Source organism: Thunnus maccoyii, chromosome 3 (assembly GCF_910596095.1).
Source record: "Thunnus maccoyii chromosome 3, fThuMac1.1, whole genome shotgun sequence".
Taxonomy (NCBI): domain Eukaryota; kingdom Metazoa; phylum Chordata; class Actinopteri; order Scombriformes; family Scombridae; genus Thunnus; species Thunnus maccoyii.
In genome coordinates, this window is record NC_056535.1 from 8,473,847 (window position 1) to 8,493,861 (window position 20,015).

Below are 20,015 nucleotides of genomic sequence, written 5' to 3' on the forward strand. Positions count from 1 at the left end.
AAACAGTTTATTTAGTTAAAAATCTTTTGAAAAGGTTGTTTCAAAGCAATGCTGCTGATTTTGATTTGGCAGTGAAGTTCATTACTACCATCCATTCGCAAAATGTACTGAGACTTAGTTGTTATATGTCTTGTTGGCTAGACATATATGATTTCCTGACTTGTTACTAGTAAATATGAATAAAATTGTTAACACAATTATTCACAATAACATCTTGTGGGTGACTTAAAGCACACATACATTGCATGCAGATTAATCCAGATGTATGCAGATTTGTTAGCCAGTTTATAAAGATTGATCACACAATCAAATCACCAAAAGTTGAAAATCATAATGAGTAAAAAGCCTTGTGCTTTTTTGTTGTGTGTGCTTTTTGGTCTGTTTGTATATCTGCCTGGGTGAGGGAGCCTCAATTACATTCCACGGAGACCCAAAGAGGGGCCCCGTGGCCCTCTGTTTGTGCCCCATCCCCCACAAAACATGGAAAACTGACCTCCCCCCTCAGTGAGTGTGAGATACTTTATTCCATCCCCCCTCCCCATTCGGCCTCTCTACTTTGAAAGGACAGGAGATAACAGTTTGAAAGGACAGGAGATAGCCCCATAATCATTAATGTATTCAGATTGGTTTACCTGCAAACAGCTAACAGCATGCCTTTCTTTGCTCCAGACCCAATCCCTTCCCCCAACTTCTCAACACTATGCAGATCCAATGAAACCTCAAAAGATCTCACACATCTACTACCAGCTACAACACTATTACAACTAAACCTGCTGAACAGTAAAGAGACAAAAAGGAACATTTTTTTTTAGATCTCATTTCCAGGCATAAAATCACACACACATTTCATAACATGCAGGTATACGAATTGAATGATTACATGATATTATGTGTCTAAAACTGTGAGTAGGTTTACTAAAGTGTAGAGTTCAGTAAGGTAAATCCATTGTCTCATCAGTTACAAGTGTAACTGTTATTTTCACAAAAGTGCAGGAAAGCAGTATAATAAATGGTAGAATAATTTGCGGTAATAAGCAAGTAATGAAACACAACACAAACACAGCCAGGTATACCTAGAGCTGTACATATAATGTTCTTTTTTTTTTTTTTAACATTTTGTCTTTTCAGTGAGCGATCTTCTGATTAGTAGAGTTATCCATTGTTTGAGTGTAACCTAGAAAGTGACAAATAAACTGTTGTGAAAAGTTAGGTGACATTTTTCTTTAAAAATGCCCAAATTGCTACATGAAGATAATGTGTCTGATATAGTTTTTAACATTGTGGCCCCATAAACCACAAGTCAGTGATGTGTCTCAATAAACTAATTATTCACAAGAGTAAGTCTCTTGTGATTGATCAAGAAGAGTAAAGAAGAGGCTAAAGCAACACTTTGCGTTACATTACTTTACCTGGCTGGTAACAGGTTTGTGCAAGTTAAAATAAACACTTTATAAGACCCTTTCAGTGCCAGTTCAGATGCTTTTCATGGCAACTTTTTGTGAAAAAATGATAAAGTAGCCTAAATTTTAATTAGAATACAGCAAAGCAAGCACAACCAAGGATGCTTATTTACTCTGCAATGTATGGACTGAGGAAAAATATGAAAGAAGTCTTTTAAAACCACACTTAAGACATTCAAGGCCTTGAATTTATGGAGGACTTGAGTGCTTTTGAAGGAGTTGGCCTCTGCAATGAAAGGTTAGCTATACGGCGCCATCTTGGGGACTGCAGGGCTCGTTACCGGTCGGCCACCTGCAGTCCGGACACCACACGGTAAGCGATATTTTTTGTTCCTAGGATGGCGAAGTCTTGACCCGCCCTACTCTACCTCTGATTGGCTAGTACCTCCGTACATTCGTTGGTTGGGTTGGTTAGGTTTAGGCACGAGGACTGAGATTAGTTAGAATTAGGGTAAAAATATCAGGGTCAGCCAATCAGAGGTAGCGTAGGGCGGGTCATGAATTCGCCATCCTAGGAAGTAACATTGGCACACAGTAACGGTACAGTGACCAACAAATGTGACAGAAAATGTATACAGCTACATATTGCTAGTTACCGTTTTATGAAAGTGTCACCTGAATAATTTAATGTCGTTATCACACCTGGTAAGTAGACAGGCAAGGTGTTTTGTATGTCGTCTCTGTTGGGTGAGTGTGTCTTTGGCACAAGCTCATGGCTAATTAGTCAATTAACGCTAGCTGACTTAATGGTAACATGAATTTAACTAATTCGGTGGCTAGTCAACGTTAAATACAAGTCAATAATGCAAATATTAACCGGCGAGGGAAACGATTCCAATATCATAAAACCTTAGTTAAAATGAGTCCATGTAACAATTAACAGTTCACTTTATTTTGTCTCATGTTAACACGTCTTTAGCAGTTAATTGTGTGACTTTGCTACTCAGCTTGCGTGGAGAAAGAGTACATTAAAATGATACATTATTAGCTAATTGCTTAATTGTTGTTATAGTTGTACTAACGTCAAGTATAGTGGAAAAAAACAAGTTGTAAAATTCATTATCCTTACCTTGCTGACCCACAATCCTCTTTCGAAGGCGTTTTCCTACTAATTAGAAAAACGAGTTGCTAGATTTACAGTTCTGTAAATGCGAAAGCAACATCTGGAATTAGGTGTTATGTTGGTGCCAGCGTCTCCTCCTGGCATGCACTTGAACTCTGCAAGAATTTAGATTTGGCGGTAAACCAAGCTCAATGATGACCAGCATTAAGGCTGGATCACAGGGGAACTGTCCCTGTAGGTCCCAGGTTCACTGTGTGCCACATGTGTTTTTTGGCTATTTGATAAAGTCCTTTTTGTTTGGCAATATGCACCACTAAAGCATGTCATGCATTATTACCTAATCTTAAAGCCCAGTTTTGACAGCTCCAGTGTCAAAATCTAGTTTTAAGACATTTATCGTGTCAGTTTAGATTCATCGAAATATGTTTGTGTTTGATCAAATTGCCACACAGCAAATGTGAGGGCAGGTAGTATGGTTAAATATAATAAGCTACACTTTGTAGCCTGTTGTGTGTGCACTGCTAAGTGATACGCACTTCAAGGTGAAAGGGTACATATCTGCATGATAGGTTAATCTGAGTTAAGAGTTGTTTATTTTATACCTAGAAATCAGAATATTTGCTGACTATTGATGTAGGCCTCACCCCGTTATCATCCCACCTACATTATATACTCGTGTGATTCTATATTTTATCATGGCAACAAAAATATTTCTCTGTTGGGCTATTTAGAAAAACATTTTCAAATAGGCTTCTTAGTTTACTACTTATTTATTTGCTGGTCTCAATACATCAATAAGTTTATGAATATCTGAGTCAGTTTGTGGTGTGTTGCAAAACAGTTTTCCCACAAGAGGTCACTGCTGTTCTTCCAGTTTCAAGATAGGCCACAACAAATTGAACAGTGTAGACAGGTGCTTCCCTGCAGCCGAACATTAATCATTGCAAAAATAGTGCATGTGTGGTATTATGGCCAGCAACCACATACTGAAACAAAAAAAAAAGAATTTCGGTATGTTGTGTTTTACCTACAGAGAGGCAACGATCTGTTTCCCTCTAAAACCATTTGACCTCATATGTTTTGGTTTAATCCCGCTTATTATAATGTGTGCTGTGAATTTACAACAAAATGATTTATATCAGCTTAAAGTGGTGGATAACCTAGACTGTAATTGAATGATGGATAGACAAGCTTTTCCATCCACTAAATCACCAGTTCCATCTTAGTATTGACAAGGAGCACTGAGCCTATCAGTGTTTACACCTTCACTTTGCTAAAGCGCTTTGAGATCAGGATTAATTCTATAGATTTTTAGAAACAAATCGGTGGCTGATTTGCTAACAGATTTACACTTTCATATAGTGTCAACCAAATGACTTTGTTAACCACTTTGGATTTACAGTTAAACTATTCTTGCTAGTTATAAACTTTGTTAAAACATTTATATTTGTCATTGTATGATATATAAAGTTATGATGATAAAGTTTTAATAATGCAGTTGAGATTGGTACACTCCCTCAGACATTGAGAATACATTTCTGTCTTTTTAGCAAGACACTAAATTCCCCCCTGCTGCAGCGCTGCTAGCTGTCACTTTGCTCGTAGCTCTCAGGTGCACACAGTGTGTGAGCCACATGAACATTACATATGTGCATTATGCAAAGTGTGTAAAGCCACGTATTCTTTATGAAGAATGAGAAATATGTAAGAAATAAAATAATAAATAAAAAGAATTTCTGTCTGTCAAAATGAGACAGGGCTTTTCTTTAGTAACTCATATTTTTACTAAAATGCTGCAAGTGAAAATGAAATCCTGATAAGCTGTGAAAAAAAGAAAATATTATAAAAGCTTAGTTTTTATTTCACAGTAAATGTACAACGTTACAGACATGGCACTTCCTCCTTGACTGATGAGCAATGGATTTTCTAAAGAAAAGTTTGAAGTTGTCTTAACATGTTTTGAATAAGCTCAGACAAGCTCATACTGCATGTCTCAAGATATGCATTAGACAAAATAAAGAAAACAAGAAACTCATGAAATGGAAAAATTGTGATGAATGCAGGAGAACTATGCGTATATATTGTGAGTAGGGCTATTACTTTCATCATAGATTAATCTGACGATTATTTTCTCAATCATCAGTCTGTAAAGTATCAGTGAAAATAGCCCCTTTTAATTTCCCAGAGCCCAAAGTGATGCTTGGACCAACAGTCCAATGAAAGATATTTCACACTCATATAAGACAAAAAAAAGCATTTGAGAAGCTGGAATTAGCAAATGAATGATTAAAGTAAAATGTCAAAATAGTTACCAATTATTTTCTTTTGATCAACTAATTTATTAATCCTCTAGTTGTTGCAGCAGCAATTGTGAGGTACCACACATTTTCTTGTAAATCACTGTAAATCTTGTGAAAACATTGTGAACTCATGCTCCATTATGGAACCACATAACAGAAACTGAAAGTCATTGTTTCTTACTGTATAATCTTGGACTATCTGGACCCACATTGTTAACATGCAATCACACCCTGTACGAAGGCCAGCATCAGGCAGATCACATGACTGTAATTTAGTCTGCATTTTTAGCATTGTTGTTAAACCTTTATAAGAGTGGAATACATCTCAATCATTGCCTATTTACCCTTTGCTTTTATTTATATAGCAGTTTTTAATCTTTCCCACAGTGACTTGTTTAACTTAAGGGAGGGAACTAAGTGAGACAAATTCCTCTTGAAGAATACAGCCTCAGGCCTGTCCTTTATGCGCACATCTGCTGACTGCCCTCGACAACTGTACCAAAGACCCACTGTGTAGCAAGTTTATGAAACCACAACAGCTGTATGCAGCCTTCTTGGTGGCTGATATGTGTGCAGTGGCAGATCATTTTGATCTGGGCCTAGCTCCTCTTGCACTGAGTACTGCGTTTCAGCCTGCCTGTGCTAAACAAAAGACAAGCAGCCAGGAAATGCATTAGCCAATCAGCAGCTGCCTTACATTTTGTCAGCAAGCGTGGCCAGTCTCAGTGTGCCTTATATCAGAGCAGTGAGTCGGACAGCTTGGAGAGCCGTGGCTGTGCTCTGAGCAGGGTGAGGGCTGACAGGGCTGTCCTCCATGTTTTAATAAGCATTGACATATCACACAGAGTTTTTTAGCCATGCATCCACAGAGGTAAGCCTTATTTTCATTCTTTCACATATACTACTGTTGGTAAGGCATCAGCCACTGTGTATGATCCATGCCTGGGTAATAATACAGGTTTGTCTGACAGGCTGGGGGAGGGGGAAAGAGTATTTTGTCACCCCACAGCATAAGAGTGGAGCTTGGAAGAAGAGCATAGCATGGTACAGTACAGTAGACAGCCTATCCTAACAGGACACGAACGGTTGGGGGCCATAGGTCAAGTGTAAGGTCATTGTATATTCACAGTATACTGACTGAGTAAACCTGCTTTCTTTTGTCAAGATCAGAAGAGGACTGAGTTTTTGTGGCTGCTCCTGGCCTGCTGGCAAGATGGCAGGCCTGGCGAGGGAACCAGGCAGGATGGGAGAGACAGGGAGCAGTGCAAAGGGGAGTCCCCAGAGGAATTAACAGATGGTAAACTGACAGCACAGCAAGTTTAATTTAGGCCTCAAACTGGCATGAGAGCAAAGGAGAAGGGGACTGTTGTTAATTGTATGCCAGACAAAAAAAAAAAAAAGAACAGACTGTAAATTGTCTAGTTAACTAATTTATCTACACTTCACCCAAAACCCAGTTCACCTCACCATGATGCCCTTTTTTTTTCATTGGTGAATAAAACATGCTTTTAACACGCCTAATACTGTAAGCTGCTCACCACCTTTTCTGAAATACCAATTATCTACGGACTAAATATGCCGTAGCAGCTTATTTATCACAGGGTTGGAGGACTTGCCTGAGCCTAATGGTGTGCACTGCCTCCCAGTGTTGTTCTCTGCTTCCGAGTGTCAGCCATTTTAGAGAGCTTCCCCTTTCTGTCCCTCTGCTCCAAGCACACTGGGTATTTGTATGTAAGAGAGAAGGAAAGAAGAAGGGAAGGACTTCCTCTGAAAAGGCATTGCATAGAAATCTCATCTCATCCAAAGAGGCTTGAAAACCTGTTTGAAGTCGACCAGGTTTGATTGAATTCTGTTTATATGTAATGGTGTTGGTGTTGGTTTTCTGTATGCATGAGTCAGGTGAAAATGATTCAGTTTAGTTAATGATTGTATCTATTTCTACCAGTTTATCAATATTGTTATTTTATTCATGAATATCTGATATATTCCAGGTGGTATATGTGATGTTTTTTGTTGTTGTTTTTTTTCATTATTAGAGGATGACTGACAAAGAATCTGTTTTAGATATAGCCATGGCCTGGATATAATGGCACACATAGTGTTGCTTGACCAGGGTTCAGGGGCAGTCTGCATTGACTGAAACAGCAAATCCCCCCCTCAGTGTTTTGTGAATGTTGCTTGGTAATGCGTCTAATCCCTTCATTCCACTCTGGTGTGAGGATTGGTGTAGGCACACTTTAAATCTGCATTACACCATCACTGCCTATTTAGTTTGATCTCTGCCTCTAACAATCTACCAGTTGACCTTCTTGGATCCGTCTAGATGATGTAATTGGTCCTGACGTTGGTCCTGGACGTGTTTTTATTTAGTAGGATAATGATACTTGTGTCGTGCTGTATCTGTGCCAGTATGTTTTCATTATGTGTATTATTTGTATCCAGACTTTTATGTTCTATATTAATTTAATGAAATGCATATACAGAAATGGAACACAGCAAGATGGAAAAATGCATAGTTTTATTCATGTGTTTTTTCATCTTACTGTTGCTCGTGCTCAAAACTCCAGGCAGATATTGATTATGAGACAGTGTGAGCTGAAGAAGCATTGGGGAGAGAGGGGAGGGGGGATGATATGGGGGGGGGGGTGTATGTCTTCCATGCTGTCTGGGAGGCCTGTGACATTTTCAGTTCTCTCTTTGTGCTCACTATTAGGGCCCACGCTGCATATCAACACGCTGGGGCACATAATAAGCTGCATGTGGTCCCTTACAGCAGAATCCGACTGGTGCTGCGTGTGCTTGCTGTATGTGCGGTACGCGCAGCGGTCAGAGAACGAGAGGGAGAGAGAGAGAGAGAGAAAGAGAGAGAGCTTCTTCAAAATGGATGCCATACACATACACTGGCTGAGAGCACAGCGAGGGAGGGAATCTGATCCGTTCACTGTCAAGCCTGTAGAGCTGCATCTTTCATGTCTGATAAAAGGCCCACGGCCAGTTTATGTCTGTATGGCGTTTTAGGGGAGTGAGGGACTTGGTTTTCAGAAGGTTTTAGCAACAGTGAGGAGCAGTCCTCTCTGCATTGCAGCACTGTGGCTGAAGAGAGCGGGGAGAAGAGAGCCTGTGTGGCACACGGAGCTTAGCACCCAATCAGGCACCTCCGTGTGGTGCTCGAGCCAATCAGCGGCTCGCAGCCGAGGTTAAAGATTGACAATTGCAGGAGAGAGCAGCAGGGAGAGAAGGCCTTCTGGGAAACCTGGACCCATCTTTTCCCTCTTCCCCCAACGCCCTCAATAATTGAAAAAGATTAAAGAATAGGCTGAAGAATCTGTATGTGAGTAAGGAAAAAGGTATGCTGTTGATTTCCTACATTGAAGCATGGATGTTATGTCAGTGGTGGGTGTGGAAAGGCTTGTATCAGTAGGTTACAATAGGCTGTATTGTGTGCTCTATGAGCTTTCATTTAGGGATGTTTTTTTTGTCAGGATAGGTGGTTTTGATTCTCTTCCTTGTCCCTGTTACTATTGTTGTCTTTGTCTCTTGTTGCTGTGTTCCTGACCTGGACAGGACAGGATGTTGCTGGGGTAGACTGTCTGAGGTTGTCCAGACAGGTTAGATGAGGAGGCCAGTAAAGCCATTTCACTGCACTCCTGTCTGTCTCTGCAGATGTGCTGTGTTCCTGCCCGTCATTTCATCTATCTTTAGTGATGGAGGAGGAGGAGGAGGAGGGGTGTGGGGGTTGGTGAACAAGATTATTGAAACTGAAGCAGTATTTTATAACGACTGTCTGTATTTTACATATAAAAATCAAATAGGGCTTTCTTCAGGAATAAGTGACATAAGAATTGGCCAAATTGAAGCCATCTGGATGGTGAGGCCGGTGCATCAGTTGTAGCGTCAGAGAGAATGGAAACAATAATAGGATCGACAACAGGGCGCCTGCAAACCAAGGTGAATCATGTTAGACTAATACTGAGAAAAACCTGTTGGGCAGATTTTGATTTTGATGAGGTGAATCACAGCAGATTGTGCCTTGCATTTCAAAGAAATGTTTCTTAGCAGAACCGAGGCTATGATTGTGCAATCATTATGATGTTGTGTCTGTTGATAGTTCACTTGATCATTGAATATAACTAATAACAGTCTGTGTACATGGTTTTTACTTGTTGGATGTCAGAAGTTTTAGACACTGCAGATGATGCTGTTCCGTGTTTTCATGTTTACTATTTAAAGATCTGTGGTCAGTGGAGAAAGTTGACTGCTATTTATATTTGGAGAATACACAATTAGCTGCCATTGCACCATTAATTATTAATCTTTGCTTTAACTGAGTTTTAGACATTTTTATCATTTAGAGGATGACTTACTGAGTCACCAAACGGTGATCTAATAGCACAAAAGAGCTCAACATTCTTTTTTTGCATGTGTCTTTAAGCTGTTGATATATGTTTTGTGTGATATAATTGCTACAGTGCCAGTATTTTCACTCTTGATGGGTCTTGAAAGTTTCATAACAACCACACAATATGTATCTTGCAAACAATTTTAAGTCGTGCATTTGTTTATTTCATAATAATTGTTTTTATGGGTTGATTGAAATCAGGTAAGTGTTGGTGGAATCGGAATTTATCATTCATCATTTTTCAGTATTATACCACCCCAAACAAATGAAATCTGTGGTTAATGAAAAACCTAATCTTTTACAGACACAATTTATCAACCTGTGACTGGTGTTCACTTCATTTCTGACTTAATTATTCATATGATTCTAAACTTTTGAAACGTATGTTTCTAGCACAGCACTTTGCCACAAGTAATAGTTTGAATATTAATTTTAATCTGAAATTTTCAACAAATGAACAGGGTAAGATTTATAATGCTTCTGTTCTCAAATCAATGGCTCAATTCTTACCAGAATTATATTAGTCTAAAGAGAGCCTGTTGGCAAAATTGACCTTTCTTGTCTAGAATATCTCCATTGTGGTAGGATGAGGGGAATGTATTAACAGGTGGGCAAGGTTGTTTATAACAAACTTAAAGTTGTACAACTGAAAATGTGACCATTTACATATCAACTAATGTAGCTGACAAATGGAAGTCACTAATAATCTAGATTATTTTCCTGTTGACACTGTGCCTCTGAGCCAAGCAGTTGTGTTTGGTGATATAAAGTTCTGATTCAACTGGATAAAATCAAGGATCAAATCTTGCATCTTTCGATTGGCCTCCAAGGGCAGTTTAGATCTCTAGGCTACTAAACTTGAGTGTTGATGTTATTGTTTGCACTAAGGACATAATGTTGTTTTCACACCATAGTCTGTCTTTTTTATTCTTCACACACCATAGTGTGTCTGTTTTTGGAAATTGTCTGCCTTTATTATATGAGGGGTCAGTGTCTGAAACCCTTCAGCCACCAGGTTGCCCCTATATAATGCACTGTACCTGTAAAGAACACATTGTTCTGAGGAACAATTTTAATTTTATAATCATAGCATATGATAAATCCTCAGCTGTGTGCTATGTTTGACAATGTCTTTGACAATGCCTCTTTTCTGCATCAGTGTGGCAGAGGAAGAGGGGAAGACTGATACTGCAACAGAGGGAATGGAGATTTCAACACGATCCAAAGGTAAGAACGTACTTTATTATTTATATTGTTTGTAGAAAGGTCAGCAAAGCTGTATTTCTATACCTGTGTCTATACCTATGAAATAACCTAGTATTACACATTACTGTACACAATGTAATGTACCCAGTTGTTTTTGGTTGTTTTGTTTTAAATGGTATAATATCCCAACTGTAGGTACAGGTGTCATATTCAATATTTTCTCCTGCTTTAAGGAAGCTATCAGTGCGCTCTCTCTGGTTTTTATGATCTCTGACCTTTGCCTGCAGTTTCAGACACAGAGCGGATGGCCCAAAAACGAAAGATGCCAAGCCCCTCTCACTCATCCAATGGTCACTCCTCTGCTGAAACCTCCCCCTGTCCAATGAAAAAGAAGAAGAAACCGGGTGCTGTTAGCAGCAGCAAAGACCAGGTAACAAGCAAGGCACAACCCATCATCCAAATGTCAACGACCCCACCACCAAGAAACAGGATTTAAACCTGCAATCATTCCCAAACTGGTTGATTGTCTTTTGATTTTCAGACTTCAACTAGACAACAACTAAATCCAAGATATTATACACTGGAAGTGTTTTCTGAGCTGTGTTTTCCAGATAAGGCATTTTTGATGGGGAATATAGAATTCAGCTGAAAATTAGTTTAAACTACTGATACAATCTATAACGTTGTTTACTGAAAGTGCTCATTTATATTTCAGATACTGTGACCAACACTTTTAGTGGTAGACATGTTATAAACATCTTTTGTGTTAGGAAGGAAGGTCTTTTGTGGTGAACAATAATTCATATTCTGTCAATATTTTATAAGCCTTTATTTATTGAGGGTAGGTTCACTGAGCATGAATGCTCTTTTGCAGGAACGCCCTGCTTCACATGCACACACATTCACATCTGGAAGTTGCCCAGTTCAATCACTGTTTGATCTGTTGGTCACTGACCAGCTCCACTAGAGCAGGTGGGGTTGAGGTTATTTCAGGTAAAAATAAATGTATTTTTTTTTTAAAGTGAGATGTTGTTTATGTGTTTATATACACAAATACTTGTATACTCTTGAATTACACCCTTTCCCCCATAACTTTCACCAGTACTCTACAGTATGCTAGTATACTGCTAAGTATATCGTGATATTATGTGCTGCTTTACAATATTGCTACACTGGATCAGTATTGTGATATGTTTTCTTGTGAGACTGAGGCAGATGTATTTGCTTTTTGCAGACATTTAACCTCTTCTGCTTTCTGCCTGCTAAGACTTTTGCCAAATTTTGGCTGTGTGACATTTGGATAATGGCTCATATTTTCATGTTCCAGAAACTTTCTGAATGTTGATACACACTATTTACTCTCAGCTGTCTGCAAAGTGTAAAACTGAAAGCTCTTCATAAGGGAGCCAGTGATGGTTGTATAGGTTTCACTTGTGATTCATTTAGAGGCAAAATATTATGATAGAACTAGAGTTTATAACTAGAGTTATATTAGTTACCATGTGATTTCCATTTCCATCACTAGTCTGGTCCATTGAGATCAAATTATTTAAGTACAGTATGTTGTGCACCATAACGTATCAGTGTGCTATGTTACTGTTATTTTACAGTGCTATGTTTAGGATTGTATGCTGTATTAATTAACATTGTTGATATACACGTCAATCTCATTGGACACGACGCTACATAACAGCAATTAAATAAGTATTCAGATCCTCAGTTAGCATTTGGCCTTTTATCACTTTATACTCTGCTTGAGACCAGAATACTGAGTTCTGAGAAATAGTATTTGTGTATCTTTTCAACAAATGCTTTTTTTAGTTGAACTATTTTAGTAAAAGTCGCAGCAGTCTGGGGAAATCATGTGATTATGAGCAAGCTTTGCTTGCTTTGTGCTTAAAGCAGGTCATAAATGCACAATAGGTAAATGATTGTTAGTATCTTACACTTGGTACATTATGTTGACCTTTGTAAATGATTAGTTGCTACTGTAACTATTTAATCTTTTGTCAGTTTAATCAAGGTTGTTCACACTGTTTACCCTTCTGCACACTGGTGATGGTGTTGTTCTGAAACACAGATGAAAATCAGAGACCTGAGAAAGTCACATGTTGACAGTTGGTTTTTGGGGTAATTTCCATCACAAGGAATTTGGAAAAATATGATGTTGAGTCTTAAATCTCAATGATTGTGGCATATCAGTGCTCATAACAGTCTGTATTTTAGGCAGTGACTTCAGTGTGTCTTTATGTTGATGCTGTGCATGTCTGCTTGGCTTTTTAAATCTCTGATCGCCTGATTTTGACCTTCCCCAACTTTGTGTTTCTTTTGCCTGCATTCCAGTCAGAACTAAGACATGGTCCCTTTTACTATGTGAAGCAGCCAGCACTCACCACAGACCCTGTTGATGTTGTACCGCAGGACGGCAGGAATGACTTCTACTGCTGGCTGTGCCACCGCGAGGGCCAGGTGCTCTGCTGTGAGCTCTGCCCCAGGGTGTACCACGCCAAGTGCCTCAAACTACCAGCCGAGCCCGACGGCGACTGGTTCTGTCCGGAGTGTGAGGTACTCACCCAGGAATGTGTATAGTGCACGGGTGTTGGAAACCATAATTCAAAACCTATAGTAAAAACTTCTTGTTAATATTTGTTCACTTATGGATGACCTCTCAGTAAGTTTGGACATAAGTGACAAAAACATGAGCCTTCATAAATTATGTGCAATAATGGGGTATTAAAAACTGTTCAACTCTTCTTTCTTGGTGTCTTTTAGAAAATAACAGTTGCCGAGTGTATAGAGACTCAGAGCAAAGCCATGATGATGCTAAATATAGAACAGCTGTCTTACCTACTAAAGTTTGCCCTTCAGAAGATGAAACAACCAGGTGTAAGTATTCTGGTCCCTATGTCCTTCTAGGTAATTCATGCTACCAAACTGATTATGTAGTATTGGGGCAGGCAGCTTAATTATAGATGTGTACTCTGTTTATTCTTATTTTAATTTCTGCCTTTTCTGGTTGTACATTCAGATTTCTCCCTTGGATATTGGCATGTGTTCTTTTCTGGCCAGTCTTGATTGTTAGAGTGCCTATGCAACCAAAAGACACGCTTTTTTTTCTGGTCATCGTATTCTCATCAGTCGTGACAGTCGTTAACTGCACCCAGAAGTGCTACCTGTCCACATATCAGTCCAGCATGATATAATACTGATTTGCATGTGCAAATGATCTCTTATAACAGAACTAACAATCACAGTCATTGTACTATAATGGGCCTATCATGGCTGGAAACCATGAAGGTAAACATGCTAGCTGGTGGTGAGGATACAGCTGCCCCTCTCACTCTCTTTCAGGATCATCCCCGCTTGTCATCTCGCTCCCCCCATGCAGCTTCCACGCAGAGAAAGACTTTTAATTGGGTAATCAATTACATCACTAACAAGACCCCGTCATGATTTCTTTTTCCACTGGTTTTTCCTCCTTTTGTTTGAAGCGGCTTTTAGAGTTTTTAGTAGTAGCATGGTGGTAGCATGTTCATGTGCGGTAGAGGGGAAGGTTGTACGGTAAGTTTTGGTATCTTCACTCTCTTTTCTGTCTACTCAATTTTATAGACTGAGCCCTTCCAGAAACCTGTGTCTCTTGAACAACATCCAGATTATGCAGAGTACATTTTTCATCCAATGGATCTTTGCACACTTGAGAAGGTAAAACATAAACTGCCACCCATTTATTAGATGTTTTCAATTTAGAGGTGTTGAACAGTCAATCATACCCCATCTTTTCTTTTTGCAGAATATCAAAAAGAAAATGTATGGCTGCACAGAGGCCTTCTTGGCTGATGCAAAATGGATTTTGCACAACTGTATCATATACAATGGAGGTATGTTGCATCATGTGGTAATCATACTGAAGAATAATCTGGTGGTGATATGGATGTTCAGTGTTGTGAACTCAATCATAATTGTGAGTTTTTAATTACAGCTATGCATTTAATTACAATGCTCTGCATAATTATTAGGTAAAACATGATGTGATCATCCTAATACAATTCCACTGAAAGATGATTATATGAAATTATCACCTTGTGTAGTTTGTATATAAATGGTTTAACACAGATTTATGTCCTTTTTTCAGGCAATCACAAACTCACAGCTACAGCTAAAGTTATAGTAAAAATCTGTGAACATGAGGTCAGTATGTGGTCCGGGTCAGAAAGGATATTAATATTTGAGCTGAATTTTGATTTATTGATCTAAGAAATTTGATTTTTGAATTTCTTTTTGCAGATGAACGAGATTGAAGTTTGTCCTGAGTGTTATCTGTCTGCTTGCCAAAAGAGAGACAACTGGTTCTGTGAGCCATGTGTAAGCTGAGTAACTTCAGGTTTCTGTTGATGATTCTTCCAGATTGTGTACCCATTCAAACATACACCACTGGAATACAAGCACTTAGTTCCAGTGTTTTACTGTATGTCTGCAGAGTAACCCGCACCCTCTGGTGTGGGCCAAACTGAAAGGATTTCCCTTCTGGCCTGCTAAAGCTCTGCGGGACAAAGATGGACAGGTGGATGCTCGCTTCTTTGGTCAACATGACAGGTATCTGCCCTTTGTGCTTCAGTTACTTGAGCTTGGAGTCACATTTCAAGCTTTGTTGTAACACAGGGCACATTATGATGTGAATCTTTATCCTTCAGGGCTTGGGTCCCTTTAAACAATTGCTACCTCATGTCCAAAGAGATTCCATTCTCTGTGAAGAAGACCAAAAGCATCTTCAACAGTGCCATGCAAGAGATGGAGGTCTATGTGGAGAACATGAGGAAGAAGTTTGGAGTGTTTAACTATGCCCCCTTCAGGACACCCTACACTCCTGACAACAACTTCCAGATGCTGCAGGATCCCTCCAACCCCTTATCCACTCCTGTCAAATCCGAGAAACAGGAAAAGATCAAGCTGAGCTTTGATATGACGGCATCACCCAAGATCCCTCTGGCCAGGACCATGTTGTCTGGGGCTGGGGTGGGAGGGACCACAGCAGGGCGGCGGCTCCCCCTCAGTGATATGCCTCGCTCCCCCATGAGCACCAACTCCTCTGCCCATACAGGTTCAGATGGGGAACAGGAGACAGCAGAGAAGTCCCAGACAAAAGCTCCAAACAGCCAGTACAGTATGGGAGAAGAATCCATGGACTGTGCAGGTATTCCACCAGATGCATTTTAGAATATCGATTTTTAACAGGAGACGTTTCCTCTTCTCGGGTCTCATTTAACAGTAAAAATCTCTGTACAGCATCACCTGCCCATCCTCGACCTGGTCCTGCTGGCAGTTCCTTGGATAGCCCTAAACCATTCCACTCCCAAGCTGCTGGCGTCCCAAAGCAGGAGAAGACACCTCCGACAGGAAGCATTCTGAACCTCAATCTAGGTGAATCTCTCATGCTGATTATGTAAAATGCATGGAATTTAATGTAATGAGTAAATACAGGTCACTTATGGACTTCATTGTGTTGGAAATATTTTTCTATTTCTGATATTGCTGTTAGGAATTCCTATATGTTGTTTTCTTCCAGATCGGAGTAAAGCAGAAATGGACCTCAAGGAGCTTAGTGAAACAGTGCAGCAGAAGCAGGGAGCCGCACCAGTTCTTACCTCTCCAAAAAGACAGATCAAGAGCCGTTTCCAGCTAAACCTGGACAAAACCATTGAGAGTTGCAAGGCACAGCTGGGTCAGTGCGGTTTGTGTTGAAAAACAATTAGCAATTTCTGAAGTATTTCTGCTCTAAGTTATTGATAATCAGCAATATCAGTGCTCTAATAAAAAGTTGCTTAATGAAACACATTTTTGGGATGTGCCCTTGAATATGATGTGGTGTTTTTTATTAAATCATTTCAATCCATTTACTTCCTTAGCTCCTCCCTATATCATGCCAGCACTGTGTGTGATATCCATCTTCTTCCTTTGCTTTTCAGGTATTGACGAGATCTCTGTTGATGTGTATAAAGGTGTAGAACACAGTGACTCAGAAGACTCTGATAAATCTGACTCCAGTGACAGTGAGTATGCCAGTGATGAGGAGCAAAAGACCAAGGATGGCCAGGACACAGCACCCAATGAGGAAGCCCACAAGGAGCCTTCCAAAAGTCGAGTCAAAGACCAAACATCTCCAAGCCAAGATAAGGAGGGCAAACCTGATGCACCTGTGGCATCAGAGACCGCAGCAGGCGATGCCAGTGCATCAGTATCAGATGCTCCAGCTAAAGAGAAAGTAAGCACAGATTTAGAAAAAGAAAGTCCAGAGAAGACCAAAGCAACTCCAGCATCACCTGTTCCTAGAGAGAGGGCTCAAGTGAAAGATGAGTCAAAGCAGCCTGTGCCAGTGGAGGACTCTGACTCAGAGAGGGAGCTGGTTATTGACCTTGGAGAGGATCAAGGAGGCAAGGACAGAAAGAGAAGCAGAAAAGATAATGCCACAGTCAAAGAGTCATCTGCTGGTAAACCTGAAAGTGAGAGTAATGTCCACTTTTAGCATTTGAATCTTATGAACTTTTTATATGTGGGAACATCAACTTTGCTCAGGTGGGACTGGTAAATAACACATACTTTTTCTTGTAGGTAAAGCCCTGACACCTTCGACACTACCATCTCAAAACAGCACAGCCCCCTCCACACCCTCCAGTGTTTCCTCGCAGTCCCCTATGGCCATTCCTGTCACCATGGTCTCCTTCACTACACCCTCTCCTGCAACCATCAGCCTCGCAACTGTGTCCAGTGCCACCGCAACACCACCCTCTTCCTCCTCCTCTTCAGCCTCTACCACACCAGCTTTGAAGAAACAGCGCCCTCTGCTGCCCCGAGAGACGGTGCCAGTGGTGCAGAGAGCCGTGGTGTGGAATCCCACTGCCAAGTTTCAGACCTCCTCTCAGAAGTGGCACATGCAGAAAGTGCAGCGTCAGCAACAGAACCAGCAACCTGTGGCAACCACGCAAATGCAGGCTTCATCGCCTAGGCAAGGCCAGGCACAGGTGCCGACCCAGACACAGGCAACCGGAAATGGCTCAACATCAGTGTCCTCGTCTTCAGCACAGCAGTCTTCACAAAGCACACGCTATCAGACCAGACAGGCTGTTAAAGGTAGATAACGTGGTTTTGGTCACAAGTTTGACAGTATTCAAGTATAACTTTACATATCAAAATTTCTTCAAGTACTAATGATAAGAAAATGTGGGAGTGTGTATAGTTAACAAAATGAATCAGCAAGGGGAATATTATCAATTGACACTCCACAACGGCGAATGTGCATGCTGAGTATTTCACCATCAATGTGTCCATGTTGATGTTGCTGACTAAAAGTGTTTTTTTTATCATAGCTGTTCAACAAAAAGACACTCCACTCAGCACATCCACATCAGCTGTCACCTTGGTGTCCAGTAGTCCAGCTTCTGTTGCCATGGTAGCAGCATCAAGTTTAGGCACAGCTGCTTCATCTTCACCGGTGGCAACAGACCTGTATATCCCCACTGCCTCAGCAGATGTTGCTGCAGACATTGCCAAGTACACCAACAAAGTTAGTATGATTTTTAATTTACTAGTGTTTTGTAAAATGCCATCTCCACCGGTCACTTAATGGGGGATATTGCCCTTTGGCACTGATCATTCTGTGGATAAATAACATGATGAAAGATGAAAACAAGCTCTGAGAGTAATTCAGAAAGGTTTATAATTTTGGGGTATTTGCATGAACATATGAAGGTGATACTGATTCTGAAAATACTGTACCATGGAAAAGATACAAAGCTATATTCATCCCTTTTTTTTTATGTTAAGTTAGAAATCAGATGTTGATCTACTTTAAACCACACAGTATTTTTTGCCTGCCATGTTGCATGGGACCTGCAGGATATGAGAAAAAAATGTGTTGCTAGTTTAAATATTTATCTGGTCCACACATTAAATATTTTTTTCTTGAATGAGACATCAGAATATTATGGTCTTCTCTTCTTTAGATAATGGATGCAATCAAAGGAACAATGACCGAAATCTACAATGACCTTTCTAAGAGTACTTCAGGCAATACAATAGCAGAGGTAGGTGTTTGCTCTCAGCCCTTCAGAGACTATAACAAGTACTATTCAGATCATAACAGTTGTTTGCATTTGACCCTTTAGTTACCCTAAGGTGTATTTTTCATTCAGATAAGACGACTGAGAATCGAAATAGAAAAATTACAGTGGTTGCATCAACAAGAATTGTCAGAAATGAAGCACAATCTTGGTGAGAACTTAATGAATCAGCATATAGACATCTTCTCCCTAAACAGTTTAATGAGTTCTACTTGTGTTTGATCACTCTGTGTACTTCAATCTAGAGCTGACAATGGCAGAGATGAGGCAAAGTCTGGAGCAGGAGAGAGAGAGGTTGGTGACTGAGGTGAAGAAACAGATGGAGCTGGAGAAGCAGCAAGCAGTGGATGAAACTAAGAAGAAACAGTGGTGTGCCAACTGCAGAAAAGAGGCCATCTTCTACTGCTGCTGGAACACCAGCTACTGTGATTATCCCTGTCAGCAAGCCCACTGGCCAGAGCACATGAAGTCCTGCACTCAGTCAGGTAACAGCGAGTACCAGCATCGACACGTTATTGATGCCATTCACACAAACAAGCACTATTGTTATCTGTCACGGAAATTCTTAACCCTGTCTATAAGTCTTCAATCCTTTGCTTGCCTACAAAATCACCAGCCACGCTACCACTAACATTTTATCACTTTTGTTCTATTTGTAGCCACAGCCCCACAGCAGGAACCTGAGGCTGAGTCGGCAACAGACCCCCCAAACAAAAGTTTAGGGCAGTCTAGCAGTGGCCCAAACACTCTCAGAGACACACCAGTCTCTGCACCATTAGACAAAGACTGTGACATGGAGAAGAGCACTGACAACGTTGCTGTCACTCTGTCATAACTGTGCTTACCAGACTTGAAAATGTAAATGTATAGATTGTTTTTTCACTACATGGATATGTCTATATCAGTTGTTCTGTTCAAGTGGCTGTTCAGGGAGCAATCCAAAATATTTTTATTTATATATTTTTGTTTGCCTTTCAGAGCTCACTAATGCCCCCAGTGCACAGTGGGTTTTGAAACATTTTAAATGTGGAAGCAAGACTGACAGTAGATAGTTAGTAACCACTAGAGGGGGCAGTTTAACAATGTATACTGCATATTCATGCACTCCTTTGCAGTCTATAGAGAGCTGTCAGTATAAAGTTCATAAGAGCATGCCTGACTGTCAAAAACGTACACATAGTGTAAAGGACAACAGTTAAACAGTTAAAGACTGTAAAAATGTAACCTCTTTTAATGGACCACCCCACTTTTAGATTAGAGGACTGTTGACAGAAATGTCTGTAAATTACTTATTTTGTATTCTATGTTAATTTATTTGTTATTCTAATGTTGCCTGCTGTATACTGCAAAGAAAATAACAAATACAAACATTTTAAAGAAGCTGTTTCTATGGTTACAAGTGTGCTCTAATTAGTCACAAAGCAGTCTGCAATCAATTAGCATAGTTTCAACTATAGGTTGACCCTAAGTAGA

General features: G+C 40.1%; 2 protein-coding genes across 16 annotated transcripts in view; one reads left to right on the forward strand and one right to left on the reverse strand.

Annotated features, from left to right (window-relative positions):
- The window catches only part of ncoa3 (nuclear receptor coactivator 3), a 38,782-nt gene extending 35,794 nt beyond the window's left edge, over positions 1-2,988 (reverse strand). Inside the window, exon 1 of the mRNA XM_042405519.1 lies at positions 2,530-2,988. The gene's annotated coding sequence lies outside the window, so the exon portion shown is untranslated. The remainder of the gene's footprint in view (positions 1-2,529) is intronic.
- On the forward strand, positions 1,949-19,922 carry zmynd8 (zinc finger, MYND-type containing 8). Of its 15 annotated transcripts, XM_042405529.1 has the most exons (23): positions 5,624-5,694; positions 5,795-5,867; positions 5,989-6,120; positions 10,382-10,449; positions 10,716-10,858; positions 12,772-12,993; positions 13,201-13,314; positions 13,780-13,845; positions 14,038-14,130; positions 14,219-14,306; positions 14,561-14,616; positions 14,713-14,790; positions 14,906-15,021; positions 15,120-15,619; positions 15,712-15,846; positions 15,992-16,147; positions 16,392-16,925; positions 17,035-17,553; positions 17,790-17,986; positions 18,426-18,506; positions 18,615-18,693; positions 18,788-19,027; positions 19,202-19,922. In XM_042405529.1, exons 4-23 carry the CDS (start codon positions 10,425-10,427, stop codon positions 19,375-19,377), a joined length of 3,618 nt encoding a protein of 1,205 aa, XP_042261463.1. In that variant the 5' UTR covers positions 5,624-5,694; positions 5,795-5,867; positions 5,989-6,120; positions 10,382-10,424; the 3' UTR covers positions 19,378-19,922. The 15 variants fall into 15 exon arrangements, with proteins under 15 accessions (XP_042261467.1, XP_042261464.1, XP_042261460.1 ...); XM_042405533.1 differs by lacking the exons at positions 5,624-5,694; positions 5,795-5,867 and adding an exon at positions 1,949-2,000 and having other exon boundaries at positions 5,994-6,120; XM_042405530.1 differs by lacking the exons at positions 5,624-5,694; positions 5,795-5,867 and adding an exon at positions 1,957-2,000.
- Positions 19,923-20,015: the final 93 nt, after the last annotated feature.